General features: G+C 45.1%; 1 protein-coding gene across 3 annotated transcripts in view; it reads right to left on the reverse strand.

The window, feature by feature from the left end:
- Positions 1-537: 537 nt before the first annotated feature.
- Positions 538-17,796, reverse strand: part of sh2b3 (SH2B adaptor protein 3) — a 39,977-nt gene continuing 22,718 nt past the window's right edge. For all 3 annotated transcript variants that reach the window (XM_076019467.1, XM_076019465.1, XM_076019466.1), the window contains exons 3-8: positions 6,865-6,966; positions 6,159-6,247; positions 4,552-4,643; positions 4,202-4,416; positions 3,917-4,094; positions 538-2,221 (exon numbers count right to left, since the gene is read on the reverse strand). In XM_076019467.1, the coding sequence (XP_075875582.1) occupies positions 1,869-2,221; positions 3,917-4,094; positions 4,202-4,416; positions 4,552-4,643; positions 6,159-6,247; positions 6,865-6,966 (1,029 nt within the window). In that variant the 3' untranslated portion in view covers positions 538-1,868. The remainder of the gene's footprint in view (positions 2,222-3,916; positions 4,095-4,201; positions 4,417-4,551; positions 4,644-6,158; positions 6,248-6,864; positions 6,967-17,796) is intronic.

The raw sequence follows: 17,796 nt of genomic DNA on the forward strand, positions 1-17,796 counted from the left end.
TGTCAGTCTTCGTCACTATAATACATTGAGGAGACAACCATTGTTAAAATAAAAAGAAATAAAACAAACGTTCCTTTGGTAGATGGAGCAGGAGGAGAAAGAGTTGACGCAAAATGGAATGGACAAGTTTCTCGAAGGAAATAAAACGCTGATGAGGAGACAATAATACTGGACAGGGCTGAGAGACGGAGGCAAGATCCGACATCCCGCCTGAAAGAACTGCTGGCGTTAGTGTTAAAGCAGAAGAGAGACCCAAGTAGACGCTTCACGTGCGCCTGCTGTTCTAAAGAGAATGGCTGTTAGAAATGACATGTTTCTGCACTAGAGGGCAGCTGAAGGGAAAGTGAAAAGGGCTCTGGCTAGATTTGCATCTTCTAGCTGCTGTGGTGACGTTGTATAGAAAAGTAGTAGAAAATGACGTAATGCTATATGTGTAAAAAGGTGGAAACAAAGAAGCCATTTTCTTATCTTTGTTGTTTGTATCTTTGTCAAAGATCTTTATCTTTCGATACTATGTAACTAAAAGGCACATTAGTCTTTTTTTCTTTTCTCTTTTTTTAATTTCTTTCCATGCCAACAGATGCCACTGACATGTTTCACACATGGCCTTGAAGTAACAAAACCTGCACTTTTTAATTTCCTTTGGTAGTCGCAACACAACACTGTTTTCTCTCAGGAGCCCTTTTCGTTTGACGTCACATCTTGAAAAGGCAAATAAAAAAAAATGTAAGTAAATTTTTAAACTACAACTCTCTGCTCTTAAATTAAAACAGAAGTGACATCATTTGGATATAGTCTGTGTTTTCCATGTCTTGTAATAAACTAAAGTTTTTAAAGAGTTTCGCTCAAAATGACCACATTTTGTCTCGACTTTGGGACCAGATGGTGGATGGACATTTAACGGGATTGTTCAATCTCAAATCAATACATGAGAGTATTTTGAAAAAAACACAAAAAAACAAAAAAAACAACAATATAATATTCCTGATTCTCCCTTGATCTCAATGGTCAAAGCTAAGGCGTATCATTAACATCCTGATGAATATGACAAAAATTCTTCTTTGGTTTCCAGAGGAGGAGGGAGAGGAGGAGGAAGGGGGGGGCACTGAGTATTTCTGTCACTCTCATTGAACAGTTTGTTTTGTGCACGACACTCTCAGACATCACACAAACACACATCTAGACACACACACACACTGAGCAAACGCGATTAAAGCTGATCTGAAGGGGATCTTCTTTTCTTTTCTTTCTGTGGTTCTCTGTTTGCATCACAGCAGGTTAGAAGGAGGCTGCAGCTCCTCTCACTCTTTCTTTCTTTCTTTCCCGTCGCTCTGCCGAGGAATCCGTGAATGAAGAACGCACTCTCTCTAAGGAAGGCTGAAGGCACTGTCCCGATAAATAAGTAAGAATGTGTGTGTGTGTGTGTGTGTGAAGGGATAATTTCACGGAGTGTGTGTGTGTGTGCGTTTGTGTACACCCGGTGTGGTGCAGCGCTTTTTGCTTTGTGGGTAAAAAAAGAAAAAGGAAAAACAATTGGGGAGTGTGTCCTCCACGCACACTTTTTGTGTGCGCGAGTGAAAAGGAGTTAAATATTTTATAAAAAAAAAAAAAATGTAAATATAGGGAGGAGGCTGGGCGAAATGTGTGTGTGTGTGTGTGTGTGTGTGTGTGTGTTTGTGGAAGGGGGGGGGGGGGGGGCTGGAGTGCTGCTGCACGCATGCACAGATGCACACAAACATGCGCACGTCTCACTCTTTCAACACACAACCAATTGATTAGAAAGACTCCCTAAGATACATTCACTGTGGACGCTGGTGTCGGAACGGCTGTGGGGGGTGGGGGGGGTGGGGGGTAGGGGGGGGTGGAGCTTAGAGCACCATGTACTGATTGTCGATGGCCCGCTTGCGCTCGGGCTCCAGCTCGTAGTCCGAGTCCCGCTGGGGCATGTGGGAGTTGGGGGCGCGGAGGGGGGCAGGTCTCCGGCCCGCCAGCTCGCCTGATGGGCGCAGCGGCGCCGGACCCGGCAGGGAGGCCACAGGAGCCGGGTGGTGGTGGTGGTGGTGGTGATGGTGGTGGTGTGCGCGACCCGACGGGAGGCTCTCCGGCTGGGAGGCGGAGCCGGAGGAGGCGGACGGCTGGCCGAGAGTGCGAGCCGGGCCGCAGTGAGCAAGGCTGGGCTCCGAGCACCAGCGATGCAAGGAGAAGGGCACCAGCAGAGCACCTGGAGGGGGAGGAGGAAGAACCGGGAGACAGCAGGTCAGCGGGTCACAAGCTCGGCTGAGGAAAAGCAGGTTCTGGAGACGGAGGGAGCGCTTGTTTTGACGTTCGCTCGGGACGAGCAACGAGCAACGTTTTCACTCGCCGGCCGGCCGTCGTGTTTACTCGAATGTGTCCAGACTCTTGTCTGCGTGTGCACGGAAGCTTTACTTCCACACTTTCAGACGACCTCTGTTAACCCGCTATTATCCCAGCTATCACTGTCACAGAAATTATATTAATAGTAAGTAAGTCATAAAATAGCTTTATTTCATCTTTGGTGTTTTAAGAGTCATTTCAATAAACAGCTAAAGTCTGTGGAGCTTAAAAAAAACACCTATTTTGTTGGAATTTCTTTTCTACATATCCCATGATATATTTTTTCCTCCTATGAGGTGCGATACCAAACACTCCATCCATCTGCTCCTGACCCTGTGGCCCTGTTTGCACTTGGTCACTTGCAGCTGTTTTTGGGGATCGTATCACGAAGTACGCATCTTGAATTGTGATTTTTGCCGAAAAAGACTTGAAATGACCGAGTGCAAACAGGGCCTCAGTCAAATTTAAGAACCTATTGTGGCCCACCAGTCAAAACTTTGCTTACCCCTGGACTAGAGACTAAGGACTAGGGACCAGAAACTATAGAGACTACAGACTAGAGACTAGGGACTACAGACTACACACTAAAGACTAGAGACAAGGGACTAGAGATTTAAGACTACAGACATGAGACAAGGGACTAGAGACTAGAGGCTATAGACTAGGGACTAGAGACATGTGGCTAGAGACTAGAGGCTAGAGACTATAGACTAGGGACTAGAGACATGGGGCTAGAGACTAGAGGCTAGAGACTATAGACTAGGGACTAGAGACATGTGACTAGAGACTATAGACTAGGGACTAGAGACATGGGGCTAGAGACTAGAGGCTAGAGACTATAGACTAGGGACTAGAGACATGTGACTAGAGACTATAGACTAGGGACTAGAGACATGGGGCTAGAGACTAGAGGCTAGAGACTATAGACTAGGGACTAGAGACATGTGACTAGAGACTATAGACTAGGGACTAGAGACATGGGGCTAGAGACTAGAGGCTAGAGACTATAGACTAGGGACTAGAGATGGGGGACTAGAGACATGGCACTAGAGACTAGAGGCTAGAGACTATAGACTAGGGACTAGAGACATGGGGCTAGAGACTAGAGGCTAGAGACTATAGACTAGGGACTAGAGACATGTGGCTAGAGACTAGAGGCTAGAGACTATAGACTAGGGACTAGAGACATGGGGCTAGAGACTAGAGGCTAGAGACTATAGACTAGGGACTAGAGACATGTGGCTAGAGACTAGAGGCTAGAGGCTATAGACTAGGGACTAGAGACGGGGGACTAGAGACATGGGGCTAGAGACTAGAGGCTAGAGACTATAGACTAGGGACTAGAGGCTATGGACTAAAGGCTATGGACTAGGGACTAGAGACAGGGGACTAGAGACATGGGGCTAGAGACTATAGACTAGGGACTAGAGGCTATGGACTAAAGGCTATGGACTAGAGATTTAAGACTAGATACTAGGAACTAGAGACTACAGATAAGAGACTAGAGACCAGTGATAAGTGACTATGGACTATAGACAAGAAACTAGAGACACTCTCTCACCCTGTGACGGAGGGCTGGAGCCCGCCACGACAAAGCGGGTCAAGGTGACGGCTCCGGCGGCGCCGCACTCCAGCGGGATGGGGAAGAGGCGGAAATGACTGAGCATGTCCATGACGGAGGGGAAGCGCAGGTGCTGGACGCGGCACTGACCCCAGTCGGTCAGCGAGAGACGCAGGTGCTGCGGGGACACAAACACAGGAGGGAGGGCGTGAGGCGGCTGAGAGGACAGCGCCCCCTGCCTGTGAAGCCAACCACTCAGCCAGGCTCAGACCTGACCCCACCCACCTTAGCTCTCCCCTGGTAGTTGAAGGTGAGGACGTAGTCCCCGCGGCGGGTCTCGCTCTGCCGCACCAGGAAGACTCCGTGTCCTTCGGGCCCAGAGCTCTGCACCAGGTATGCTGCCTTCATCCTGGAGATGGGCCCGTGGAACCATGGGTAGGAGAAGAGGAAGTGGTCGCTTTTCTGGAGGACCTGCTCCGGCAGGGGGAAAGTGACAGGGTCTGGAGGGACAAACAGAATCCACTTGAATAACGTTTTAGGAGACATCGCAGCTTCACAGATCATGTTGGGACGTGTCTGATTGAAACGGCAGAGAATGATGATATCTCGTTGACAGCACTGGACTCTTCACTCACTTTGACTTCCTTGCTCTGAGCTCGCTCTGTGATTGGCCGGCGCAGAAGTGTCCGAGGGGGAGGGGAGAGGCTCCAGATCCACACTGCCTGACCTGGGAGATAAAAACATGTTCGCATGTGTGTTAATCCCGATGGAGACTCAGGCATTTCAACATAACATACAGCACACTGTCCCGTCCAGCAGAAGCGCACATTTTCTTCTGTTTTGCAGCAGCTTCCTGGCGGGGAGCGACAATGTTACCGCAATGCTGGAGTCGGATTTGTCACGTCTCCGCTCGGCACGGCGAGCCGAGCGGAGACGCAGGAGTTTGAGGACGAAGTGAATTGTTCCAAATTTGCAGTGTGACCTGCAGAACACGAGGAACTGGCACCGCACACTGACGAGGATATTTTTGGATTGGTGTCGGAGACAAATGATGAGGGAATGAAGACACTCCAGGGAAAATCTTTGCAGAACACACGTTGTGTTGAGAAAATAGTCATTCAAAAATCGCACTTCAAGGAGCCCATTGCATTTTTTTTTTTATGTACGTTTGGATTTAAACACTATCACAATAATATAACATTGACCACGGGGCCGCCTGTATTGTTATGCTGGTGAAGACCACCTGTGAAAAAAGGGCAAGTAAAATGGCTGTGGAATTCCCTTTTACCAAATCCCACTCTGAACAGCTGGCACACGGGTTCCTGGAGGAGAGCGGGCTTCTCTTCCGCCACGGCAGAGAGAGGAAACAGTTTTCAGGCTGTGGGAGGTGAGACTTGCTGGGAAACACGGTTTCATGGCATGAAAAGAGCCCTAAGTCAGCGAGCACTGGCAGGAAGTCAGGCTGGTTTAGCAGTTCAGGTGTGAACTAAGGCTTACTGTTCCAACACTGCACTGCACACAAACTGAGGGCACACAGTGTGTGAGTGTGTGGGAGTTTTTTTTTTTTTTTTTTTTTGGGGGGGGGGGGTCATACATAAATGAGAAGGGGAAGGTTAAAGAGGGAAGCAGGACAAGAATCTTGCTGACTTCAGTTTGTGACTCTCTGAATAACAGGAAGACCCGAGTCCATTTCTCCTCAAGCTGACACACACACGCGCACACACACACACGCGCACACACACACACACACACACACACACACACGCACACACACGCACACACACGCACACATATATACATATACGTATGCATAATTTAGTTTCTAACATCAATTATTTAGATATGATTGAGAAACGTCACGGCAGACTGTGAGCTTCATCTCAAAGGTTCAGTGTAAATATTGACAGCGGTGACCAGTTTGCAATTTTGCAAACACATACCTCCACACAAGTAAACATCCAGAGCAAACAGTGAAAAGAGGAGAAGTCCACGTGTTAAATATTTCCCCTCAGGATTCCGAGGGAAAAATCTGCACGAGAGGAGTCGAATGATCACACACCAGTATGTGTGTGTGTGTGTGTGTGTGTGTGTGTGTGTGTGTGTGTGTGTGTGTGTGTGTGTGACCTTGCTGTCTCTTACAGGCCCACTTAAATATAAAAGCCACACATTTATTTTAAAGGTGTACTTCCAATAAGACTGGGTTCATGGTATTAGGATGCATTCACTCTGAAAGATTTCTCACCTGTTGCTGACACACTCCTTTATCTCCGTGGTCCAGGAGCTGACCTGCTGGTCATTGTCTGTTTCGAATATCAGACTACCTCGATTAACCTGCAAAGACAGACACAATCTCAGCTCTCACATCATTGCCAAACTTAATGAACAGTGCACGGACCTGTGGCGCATGGTGCAAATTATTACAATAATTTTAAGTGCCTTAAAAGCATTTCATTTGAAATTAAAAGAAAAATATGACACAATGACAATAATGGAATTAAAATCTGGGATGCTGGGAAGTTTTATAGCCGTCTGAATTATAAAAGGAAGTTTAAAGCGATAATCGTCTCAAATGTTTTTTTTTTTAGTAAGCTTCATGACCAAGCTGGTAAAAGATGTGACAGCATCATTGAGGACACTTGTATACACAGTGTTTGACATTTCCAGAAGAACGCTGATCTTATAACCCCAGAAAAGTCTTGTGACTTTTGTGAGTCGTAGCTCCGGCAGACTGTGACAAAGAGAAAAGCAGTGATCAGTTGCAATCTGCTGCAGTTGCGGCCCACCATGTCAATATACATACTACTCTGAATAGCTCAGCAAACACGCTGTCAACTGCCCAGTTCCCTTTCGCTCTCGAAGCTCAATGACACTTCCAGGTCGTGAACCTGGTTGGATGGTAGGTGGAGCTTCCCGACCGTAATCATCGTCTTGCCCCAAACCCCCGGTACCTTTAAAACAAACGTGTTGATGTTGTCGGGCATCTCCAGACGGTTGCAGCGACGGACTTCTTGGATATCTGAGCAGAGAGTGGTCATCTTGGGACTCGAGGCCTAAAGAAAAGTGACAAAAACCAACCAAGACAAAACATTTAATAGGCGTGAAAGTCGGAAAAATTGAATTGACACCAAATGATGGCGACAAAGATAAATCAAATAAACTGTGAGGCAGAAGAAGCAAACAAAGAAGTTCTAATCTACTCCATCTTTCAAAGTGTTTGCTTTTCTAAGAAATGAATGTACTTGTATGCATCTGTGTGTGTGTGTGTGTGTGTGTGTGTGTGTGTGTGTGTGTGTGTGTGTGTGTGTGTGTGTGTGTGTGTGTGTGAGGGAATGAATGGTGGGTCACGTTTCTATGGCTACATGCATGTGTGAGCGTGAGCCCTTACAGCCACCGGGACAAAAGGCTCTTTTTTTTTTTTTCACTCAGAGAAAAGTAAACAGTGTACAGAGGAGCATGATGGGAGTTCTCCCGGGGGCTCCACGGTCGACTCCACCAGCACAAACTCAGAGACGTTCGGGGGCCTCGCAGTGTCCAAGGAACACAGGATGGAATCTTATTGCAGCCGAAAACTTTTACACGCGTTATAGAAGCTGGAAAAGCAGCAGGATGCCAGTGAGAGAAAAAGCCCTCCGCCGCGGCAACGGTGAATCCTGCAGGTGGTTGACGGATCAACGCGTCCCATGTTGCTGGGATGAGGCTTTAGTAAATAACCGGGGCTCTTTCCTGATGCGGAGCAGCGTCTGCAGTGTGTCTGCAGATCAGACAGAAACTCATACATGTGGCGTACGGCCCGTTACACTGTCGATTGATTCAGTGACTAATCTAGGAGAGGTACTGTGGCCCTTTATGACATCACAACTCAGTGTTTTGGTACGGTGATCTCTGAAGTGTTCCTCTTTAATCCAGCCAGACACGTAACTCGTGCCTACAACTCATTTGCGCTGTTTTGTGGGTGAGCATGCAGTGAAGTACTTTTCTTTGTAAATCAGCTGTGCTCACTCAAATGAGGTTATTCTATGTTTCAAGTTCCAATCTTTTCTCGAGGCAATAAAAGACCGACACTCTCAGCAACGTCAATAAAGCTAATCTTCTTGGACATGTGCGCTAGCGCAACACTGCCTTTTTTTTTTTCACCGTGGCGAGATCGAAATAATAGGTTCGGGAAAAAGGGAATTTTTACAAACCGCAATCCCGCCCTGAAAGGAAACACCTCAGTTAACAAGCAGCTGATGCAAATTACATGTAGCTTAAAAGAACATCAAACATATTGGACCGACACATGCAGAACAAAGGGAGAGGGAGGGTGGGTGGGTGTGAACGTAGTCAGCGTGTGTGTGTGTGTGTGTGTGTGTGTGTGTGCGTGTGAGTGAGGGACTGAGTGGGGTGGTTGGGGAGGGGGAGGGGCGAGGGTGGGTGGAGCGGCGAGAGGAAGTGGACCAGACAGTGAAAAACACGGTGCAGGGTGGGAGAGAGGGAGGAATGAGGAGCGGGAGAAGAAAGAGCGGCTGAGACTGATTCCAGGGCTTTGTGTGCTGGATGAGTCTGAGCCCCTGCGACAGTGGCTGAGCTGGAGGAATTTCTGCATTAATCACACACACACACACACACACACACACACACACACACACACGAGGTGCATGCACGCGCACACCCAATTAATAAAATGGTGAACCCCTTCCTCCCCACCCCCACAGCCGACACAGATCCAGCCAGTGATGTGAATGAACCTCGTCGACTCCGTGTCCGTCTGAGTCAAATATGGCCGAGATCAGCGGGAGGTGACTCATCCAGACACAACTGAGTCAGTCAGTCAGTGAGAAACCTACTAAACTTGAACTTTTGCCGAATTGCTGTCACAGCCAAATTGGGTTCCCGGTGCCTTCCTTGAAAGAGCCCTTTTGTTTGAATTCGGGTGAAATGGGCCACGACGCTTCTTCCCTTCTAGGGTAGCGAGGAGCCTCTTGCCCAGAGGGGAAGGTGTGAACACGTCGAAGAGTCAAAACGCTGACAGAGTTTCACGTCATGCAAAACAACAGGAAGTGATGCGCAATCTCATTGAGAACCATTATTCCCGCTCGCAAGTCTACATCACTTTATTGTTTTGTCCAGACTTCTCATCCAGCTACTTGACTAACGAGCCTCCAACCTGTCGTTGCTCGCCACGGAAACAAGGAAGGTCCATCCTTTATCTCTTTTGTTTGACTCGTCTTTACCGCAAGTGTGTACTAACTAAACCCCACAATTCTGTGAAATCAGCACTGTGTGATGTCACAGAGGGCAAGTCAGAGAATTAGTCCCATATTCTGTGAATGCCTCCATGCCAACTTGTAAACTTATAAACACATGGAAATAGGGATGCAAATTATCGATTCATTCATTAATCATTGGTTGATTGACCTCATCGATTGATTAACAATTAATTGATAAGCCGCAATTTATCTCACCCTTAAATAATGTTGAGGGTCCAATGTGATCCATTTTTACATTTACATACATTAGAGAACAGTGAAAACACCCTAAATATGTATCCTCTGACTTTAAGTTGACTTCTAATGGGTCACATTTCAACTTTTTCTCAACTAATTTAATTTAATCGATTAAATTCTTAATCGATAATTAATCGATAATCGATTGTTAACATCCCTACATGGAAAGTACACAGCGACACTACGACTACCACATAAAGTTACACATTTGTTCATCAACACTAGATCAACAATTAGATTAAAAAGAAACCCCTCACACCTGCAAACCTTCTAAGTCCACCTCTATTGTTAGATTAGTGTGCGAGTGTCCATCTTTCTCAAAAGTGTGAATACTTAGAAAGAGATATGTGACACCCAGAATAATAGCACAGGATGCATGACAGCTAATGAGATCTGGCGCTGTGTGGGTGAGCATATAAGCCCCTAGTGACTCATTGTAGGCATTTATTGTGAGAATGTGAATGAGTTTCTGACTAAGAGCGTGTTTGAGGAACCATACGCTTCGGTCAAGACACGTGCGCGCGCACGCACACACGCACACACACACACACACACACACACACACACACACACACACACACACACACAAAGACATTGCGCGTGCACACACACACACAGAGCGGGAGAAAAAAAAACAGGCAGCAGATGTCTGACTGATTGAGCAACAACATAACAGGAGTGTGAATCAACCCCATCAGGGGAACAAGTTCAAACTCACAGCCCATTTCCTATTACTGCACACTGTCGTCTGTCAAGTCCCTGGAGAGGACGGACACATATGCACACACGCAGACGATTTTCTAAACTTCTTCATAATTACTTCCTTAAACAGTGTCCAGCGTTGGTAAGATTAAAACCAACATGTTTCCCAGGCAGAGGAAGAACTAAGAGCGGCAAAAAGAAAAAAGACGAAAGGCTCCAGGAAGGTCTAATTGACTTCGAGGAAAGGCGAAACACAACTGAAGAGAGCAGGAAACAGCTACAAAGAGAGAGAAAAAAAAGTCCACAAAGGAATAGATAAAAGTGAAAAACGCTGCAAAGACATTTCAAGAAGATCTAAAATGGGAGGCATAATGAGCATATGAAGACAATGTGTCATTTACACTAAATAACAGGGGGTGGATAATGACTAAAAAAGCTATATATAAAAAAAAGAAACGCCCGCAAAGAGACACACTGATGTTTGAGAAAAAAAGAAAAGAAAAAAGACACAACACAGCCAGGACAGATGAAAAACAACCACAAAAGACTGAAAATTCTTCCATTTCCCCATTTGGGTTCTTGTTATGTGTCTATTCCTTCGGGCCATGGTCTCAGGAGCAAAGGTGTGTGTGTGTGTGTGTGTGTGTGTGGGCGTGCGCGTGCGTGCGTGCGTGTGTGTGTGCGTGCGTGCGTGTGCGTGTGTGTGTGTGGCCACATACTGTAAAAGATTATTTGTTAAGTCACTTGACTGGAGAATTAATTCCTCGTTACAGAAACCACAGGAAACAAACTAGCTACTTTTAAATCTTTCCTTACACAAAATAAAGAAAGAAAAACAAGCAAGAAAAAAAAAATAAGAAAAGCAACAACAAAAGACAAATGCAACTTCAGCCGGAGTGAGTGTCTCCACGCACAGCGAAACCCTTCAGCTGAACTCGTCCTGCAGCTGTGAAAACAGGCAAGAGTAAACTAAGGCCACTGCATGATCATCGTCTCATTGTGTAAATAGTGAAGTGAGCCGGGCAATATTTCAAAATGTAATGCCTGGTTAAAATACAGCAAGAATTTCTCATAATAAAGTGAGCACATTTTGTGTGTGTGTGTGTGTGTGTGTGTGTGTGTGTGTGTGTGTCAGCTGAAAAACCTGCTTAAATGGCTCTTAATGCATGTTAATGTTTTTTTTCTTTTGTTTTTAACTGGCACATAATATACATATATATATACATACATACATATACATATATGTGTGTGTGTGTGTGTGTGTGTGTGTGTGTGTGTGTGTGTGTGTGTGTGTATATTTTTTTTGCATACATACATTACATACATTTTTCTCAAGGTGCAATAAAGTCTTATTGTCAGAATGTAGATAGCTGTAAATTCAACTGTCCATAAGATGTAAATATCTTGTTTTTCTACTCTGTTTGCAGCTCCAAATATTTAATTTTAATTTTTTTTACTGCCTTATTTCTTTTACAAATATATTTCTCGATCTTTTTGTACTATACAGTTTTGCTGCTGTAATTATGCAAATTTCCCTACTGTGGCATCAATAAAGGTCTTCTTCTTCTTCTTCTTCTTCTTCTTCTTCTTCTTCTTCTATATACATAGAATACCATATGTAATAGCAAGTCGAGACGACACATAGGAGCAGGCGATCGGCTGAGCTTTACAGAGAAAGTTCATGTCCCCGATGATGTTTCACGTTTGCGTAAGACCCGACCGCACCACCTCTGCCGTTTGATTCTGAAAAGCAGAGATCACAGTGGAAGATTATGCACTGAAAATTAGCGGCCCGACCGCTTCTGGAGAGGAGCGCGAGGCCACACGCCTGCTGTGTGTGTTGTCTTCCAGCCTCTTGTTGACTGCCGGCATTCATGTGAAGCCATGTGAATCTCCACTTCCTCCCTCCCCGTGGAACCGTTGGCCTCCTGACACTGTCAATAAACACCAGGCAGCGGCAGGAACCGCTTGATGCTCGCAACATGGCCTGGGACAATGGTGGCCCGCATGGTAATATACAGGAAATAACAATGCAGCGGAGACAGTTGGAGGCAGTAGCGCGATGATGAGTTCCGATCCGAAAATGGGATGAAAAAAAAGAAAAAAGAACATTTCCGAGCTCAGCAATTCAAATAAGATGATTTACAGCCCGTCTGCCTTTTTGCGACCACATAGAAATGTTCAAATGTTAGTTCTAAAAAAAAAAAACAAAATTGCCAAAGTGTGAAATTCAAAATTTGACAGATGAAACGATGTGTGTGATGAACGGATCACAGTCACTGTCTGTGCCAAACATGAAAGTGAAGACAGTGCAGCCCGTCTCAGTAATTTCACCCGTGTGTTACTACAATTTTGACTCCAACTGTTTCAGACTGATTCAAATTCAGGTTTCACTGAAACCAAAGACACACACACACACACACACACACACACACACACACACACACACACACCCCTGTGATGTGGAGCAGATACGCAATGACGATAAAATCGATAATATTGCCTCACGTTTTTTTGACGTCAGCATTTGCCAGGAAACCAAATTAGTTTGAGCCAAAAAAAACAAACAAAAAAAAAACGTCATGCAGAAAAGTTGTTTCATGGCCCGTGACTGGTGCTGCTGCAACCACCAGCCAGAAGACCTCACCTGCACCCGTGACCGTCACATATGCACTGCCTTCTCTATGTTTGTGTTCCTTCCAACTGAATGTTCAATGGACCGAGCAAACTTGAGTCTTGACGTCATATTAATCAGCAGATGTGTAATCTCAAATGGACAAGTACATACAAAATGGGATTAAAAAAAAGTCTGCCAGTCAAGGATTCGATTGTAATTGGAACAATGAGTGACAATATTCACGTCATTTTTTTTTTTTTTTTTTAATATTTGAGCCTGAAACATGCTTGAGATATTTGGCATGTCTCACATTATAAATGAAGCACTTGAAATGTGTTCTCTAGCATGTGCGGCCTGTTATGCTTTTTAATCCGGCCCACTGAATTTGAAGAAATTATATTAACAGTAAGTAAGTCATAAAAATAGCTGTATTTCATACATTTTTCAGTGTTTTCGGAGGAATTTCAATCATAGCGATAAACACCATGGGGCCTCAAAAACATTAAAGCACATGTTTTCTGCATATCCCATGATAGATTTTTTTTTTTTTCTCTCCCATGAGGTTTGTCACAAAACACTCCATCCATCTGCTCCTGCTCCCCCGCCTCCAACCTAGTTACACTGAAATGTCCACTGCCACCAGGAGGACACGCCTGGAATCCAACCTGGTGTTCCCAATGAGCCATCCTGGTCGCACCGTGAGCTGCACTGATGAACCCATCATCGACAAACTCCACAGACCCTGAAGTGACGCTACCTGAGTATGCAAACAAAACAGCTGCACTCACACGTACTGTATGTACGCATAAAATATATAACATTTCACTTCAAACACACGAGGCTATCTCAGAGGGCACCGTTCTAAAACCCACTGGCGTCGCACTCAGTCGAAAAGGGGCAGAACAACCAAGCGTGCTTTGCAGAGAAAGACCAAAAAGAAGGGAGCAGAGTGTAGAAATATGCATAACTCACACAGTGAAAAATACTCTGTTCACATCTGGGAACCTCAGCAGGGAAGCATCTTGCAATTGCTGATTGAGTTTGATGTTCGATGCTTATTTAAAAAGTCATTTTATCCTTTGTTTAAACAGGTCGATCCCGTTGGGACACAAAGAGCTCTTTTCCAAGGCAAGTCCGGCCAAAGACCGCAGCTTTAAAAAAACAAAAAAAACAAACAAACACCAGAGTTGCAACAGGCAACACACACACACACACAAAAAAATAATTAAAAAAAATCACGCAATCGTGAAAGACGGGAAATAAATGCTTATCAGGAGCGCCGACACGAGGTCGAAGGACTGCGTTAAATCAAGAGCCGCGCGAGTTCTGAGTTCTGAGTTCTGAGTCTTGGCTGCGGAGTGTGTGAAAGAATGCTCCCCAAGTTCGGAGGCAGCATTGGGAACGTTTAGCAGGTGGGAGCGTAAACAATTAAGTACTGCGGGTTCTGGAAATACTATCACTCAAATGTTGAGGGAGACGGCTTAGGATGGCTTTGCAAATAGAGTTTTAGGATGTCTTGTTTGACGCAGAGAGCCGTTGTTATCTTTTTTTCAGATGGATAAAAAGCATCTTATCGGCGTCTCTCATGACTGGGCAGCTTCTTCCCCCAGGCTGCTGCTCTGATGAACTCTCATCATTCATAGAGACTCACCTGTTTATAGTGTTTATACTTTTTATATAATGTGTATTTGTATATATATTTTTGATTCTACGAGTGAGTTGCACATTGTGTTTGCTGTCTTTGTGTTAGTTATTTAAATCTACGTACAGAGAACGGAGACAAACCGGAGTCAAATTCCCTGCTTGGCACGCACAGATTTGGCCAATGAAGCTGATTCTGATTCTGATCCTGATTATGGAAACGGATCAGGTCGGATCTTTATTGAGATTGAATTTTTCCCGTCTGTTCCTGAGCCTGCCTGTCAAACTGCTGTGCGTATCGCGATGCCTCCGAGCAACAACAAGTGTTTCAAGTGAAACCCGCCACTAAATGTGGAGCTCACAGGGAAGCATCGACGACGCCGTCGTTAAATCGTAACTCTTTTCATTTGTTCTCGGAGGGACGGTTCGCGTGTTTCTACCGTCTCTTCATCGAACACGTTTTACAAAAAAAAATAAAAATAAAAATAAAAAAATTAGGGGAAAGTATTTAATTCATTTGGTGCCGTGAACCAAAGGAGGAAAGCCTCCGACAGCCGCAGGGCAGCTGCGTCGGTGGCCCTGCACGGGTGGGGTGGGTGGAGGCGAGGCAGCCCTGAGATGATCGCACTTACAAATCACCTTTATCTGTGGTATCGAAGAGGATGTGCGCAGCGGGCACGCGGACGCGAGCACTCACGCACACACAAGCGCACCAGAGGCGTCAGTGAAACCGGCACTGACAGAGAGGTGCGTGTTCTAGGAAAGGTGTGTGTGTGTGTGTGTGTGTGTGTGTGTGTGTGTGTGTGTGTGAGACGCAGCTTTCCAGAGTCAGCCCGTTCACTGTCCTCTTTGCACACCTCTTCTCAGAAACACTGATATAGCGCGAGGTAAACACGCACCAGTTGAGACGGCGCACTCCACATTCAGAGAACTGAGCGCACTTCCCTGTAAGTGAATCAGCTGTGGTTTTCGCGCGCGCACAACAGACAAGAGCGACGACTTGGACGGCCTGACGGAGCAGAAAAGAAAGAACGAGAAGAGGCAAAATGTGACACTCATTAGAGTTTCTTCACAAACTCTTAAATCAAACTTGTAATAAAAGTTTAGCACCGTGATTGCAGACAGGCAAGTTCTGACTAACTGCAACCCCACAGCAAGGCCCTGTGAAATCCATTTGCCTGTTTTTCCCCCTCAAATTCTTTTTTAATTAATCCCGAATGACACAACAAAAACAAAAACAAAAACAAAAAAAACAAACACCGGAAATGATTGTAATTATTACTCTGCAGCTTTGATACCAGTTTCACCTTGAGAGAGTTTGTGCAGCAAGATGTTTGTGACTGATGTGACCCTTGGGGGCCACCCGTTGACGTATGTACATGCTTCTAATCAACATGCAGGTTATGATGACAGAATTAGTAAAACGTTACATCACCCGACACAGAAGACGTCAGAGGCTCGAGACAACTTTTTCACTCTGGTTGCACTGCTGTAAAAATGCCCTCAGTTGCTTTGTTCAGCGATGGTCAGGGTTGAATTCAATAATCCACTCAACGCTGACGGATGGCTGTCATCTACTTGTTGGAAAGCAGTGGGACTTACTCTGTTCCAACTGAACCATGACACAAAAACAAGAACCTATGTTTCCTTACTGGCCCCTGAAGGACCGTAAGAAACTATTGTACATATTACAAAATAGCAAAATAGCTTCTGAAATCATTGGGGACTAATAGTTACAGATCTCTAGGAAAACCTATGATACTACAGACGCCATGATAATCACCACGTTTGGATGCAGAGTTAAAGTTTGGTCCAAGGACTTGCAGCAGTCACAAGAGCTGAGATAAGCAATGCTTTGTTTAGTAGTTTGCTTCTCAATGAAAAAAAAAATAATGAAGGGAAGACGACAACAAAAAGCCCTCTGTCTTAATTCCTGCAGCGCACTTTGCCTGTCTATCACATGCTCTCGGCACAGAATGCAAACGCTGACATTGATGAAGCTTAGCCAGTTCGCACAGAATGCATGTGTGTCAGTTGTGTGTGTGTGTGTGTGTGTGTGTTTCCGTGGTCAGTTAAGGGTGTGTTGTGTCTTTAGTAACTGCACACATGTTCGTAGGCGGTAGAAGAAGGAAAGCTTCCTTCCTCTGCACGAGGAATCTATATGCGTCCTCTATATAAACACATTATTTATACGGCAAATACTTCTTAACAAAATAATCTATCCAGATAGTAAAATATATATCCATACATTTATGTATCCGTCAAGGGGAAATCAAATTCAAAAATGGACAAAGAAAAGCAAAAGGAAAGGCAAAAAAAAAAAAAAACAAAACTTTCCCCGTCCTTCCTCTTCCCTGCTGTTCCCCCGGTGACACACCATTGTGTCTGAATAACCCTTACGGTGCAGTTTTGCCTCCTGATGACTGGGGTTCCTGGTAGCGCTGAGCCACAGGCAGCTTTATGTAGTGAAGGAGATCCAGCCATGATAACACTTTCCACAGAAGGGGTGAAGACCATTTGGGATCCACATGGGCCAGAGCAAACTCTCAGTGTTTACAGGTCAGGATCATTGGCTTTGCCAGAGCCTATACCACCTCAGTGCAGTCATCCATGACGGCAGCAGCATAAAAGAATTCCTATTTATTATTTCGTTGGGAGGGGAAGGGTTACGAATGATGGGGAGATCCGAGGCGAAAACCAGGATGGAGGCTTTTGCAAGAATCAAGGATTGCAGATTATCAAATGCAGATGCGTATTGGTTAACGCAGGGTTTATCAGTGCAATGCACAGAGCCTGAAGAAGAAGAGGCCCAGTGGGTTGCATTCATAGCCATGCATGCATGTATACAGTCAGAAAAGCACTAAAAGTAATAAATAGGTGATGTATTAAATATTTAATGATAAGCATTTAGCGTGCAGCACCAAGTGGGTATTGAAATGGATGGATGGATGGATGGATGGATGATGAGCATTTATATTTATATAAAGGGCAGATCCACTTGTGAGGAGGCTGGCATGCTTACAGTAGCGCAGAACATAATCTGCAGAGTTTGGAGACCCTAAGCCTAACCCTAACCCTGACATCACAGCTGGTATAAGAACAGAGGGATTAACAGGGATTGGCTTTAGTCTGTTTTTGGACGACTGAAGTTAACCAGTGTAACCAGCTAGAAGCCACAGCGCTTTGGTTTTGGCCTGATGGTCGAGTTGCTAGTAACAAGTCATGTCACTGAAAATGATCCAGAGAGGAGTCGATGAAAAAACAAATATACAAATAAGAACAAATGTGTCAATAATGAGAATGATGGTTAACCTTCTGTGCAGACATAAAAGTCACAAGTTGGGATTATAAAGGCAAACAAAAAAAATAAATAAATAAATAAAAGATAAAACAGTTGGGTGAGGTTGCACAGTTTGTGCTTCGGGGGCTTTCCG

The sequence above is a fragment of the Nelusetta ayraudi genome, unplaced genomic scaffold (assembly GCF_046127955.1).
Source record: "Nelusetta ayraudi isolate G7.1 ecotype Tasmania unplaced genomic scaffold, CSIRO-AGI_Nayr_v1 ptg000010l, whole genome shotgun sequence".
NCBI classification, from domain to species: Eukaryota; Metazoa; Chordata; class Actinopteri; order Tetraodontiformes; family Monacanthidae; genus Nelusetta; species Nelusetta ayraudi.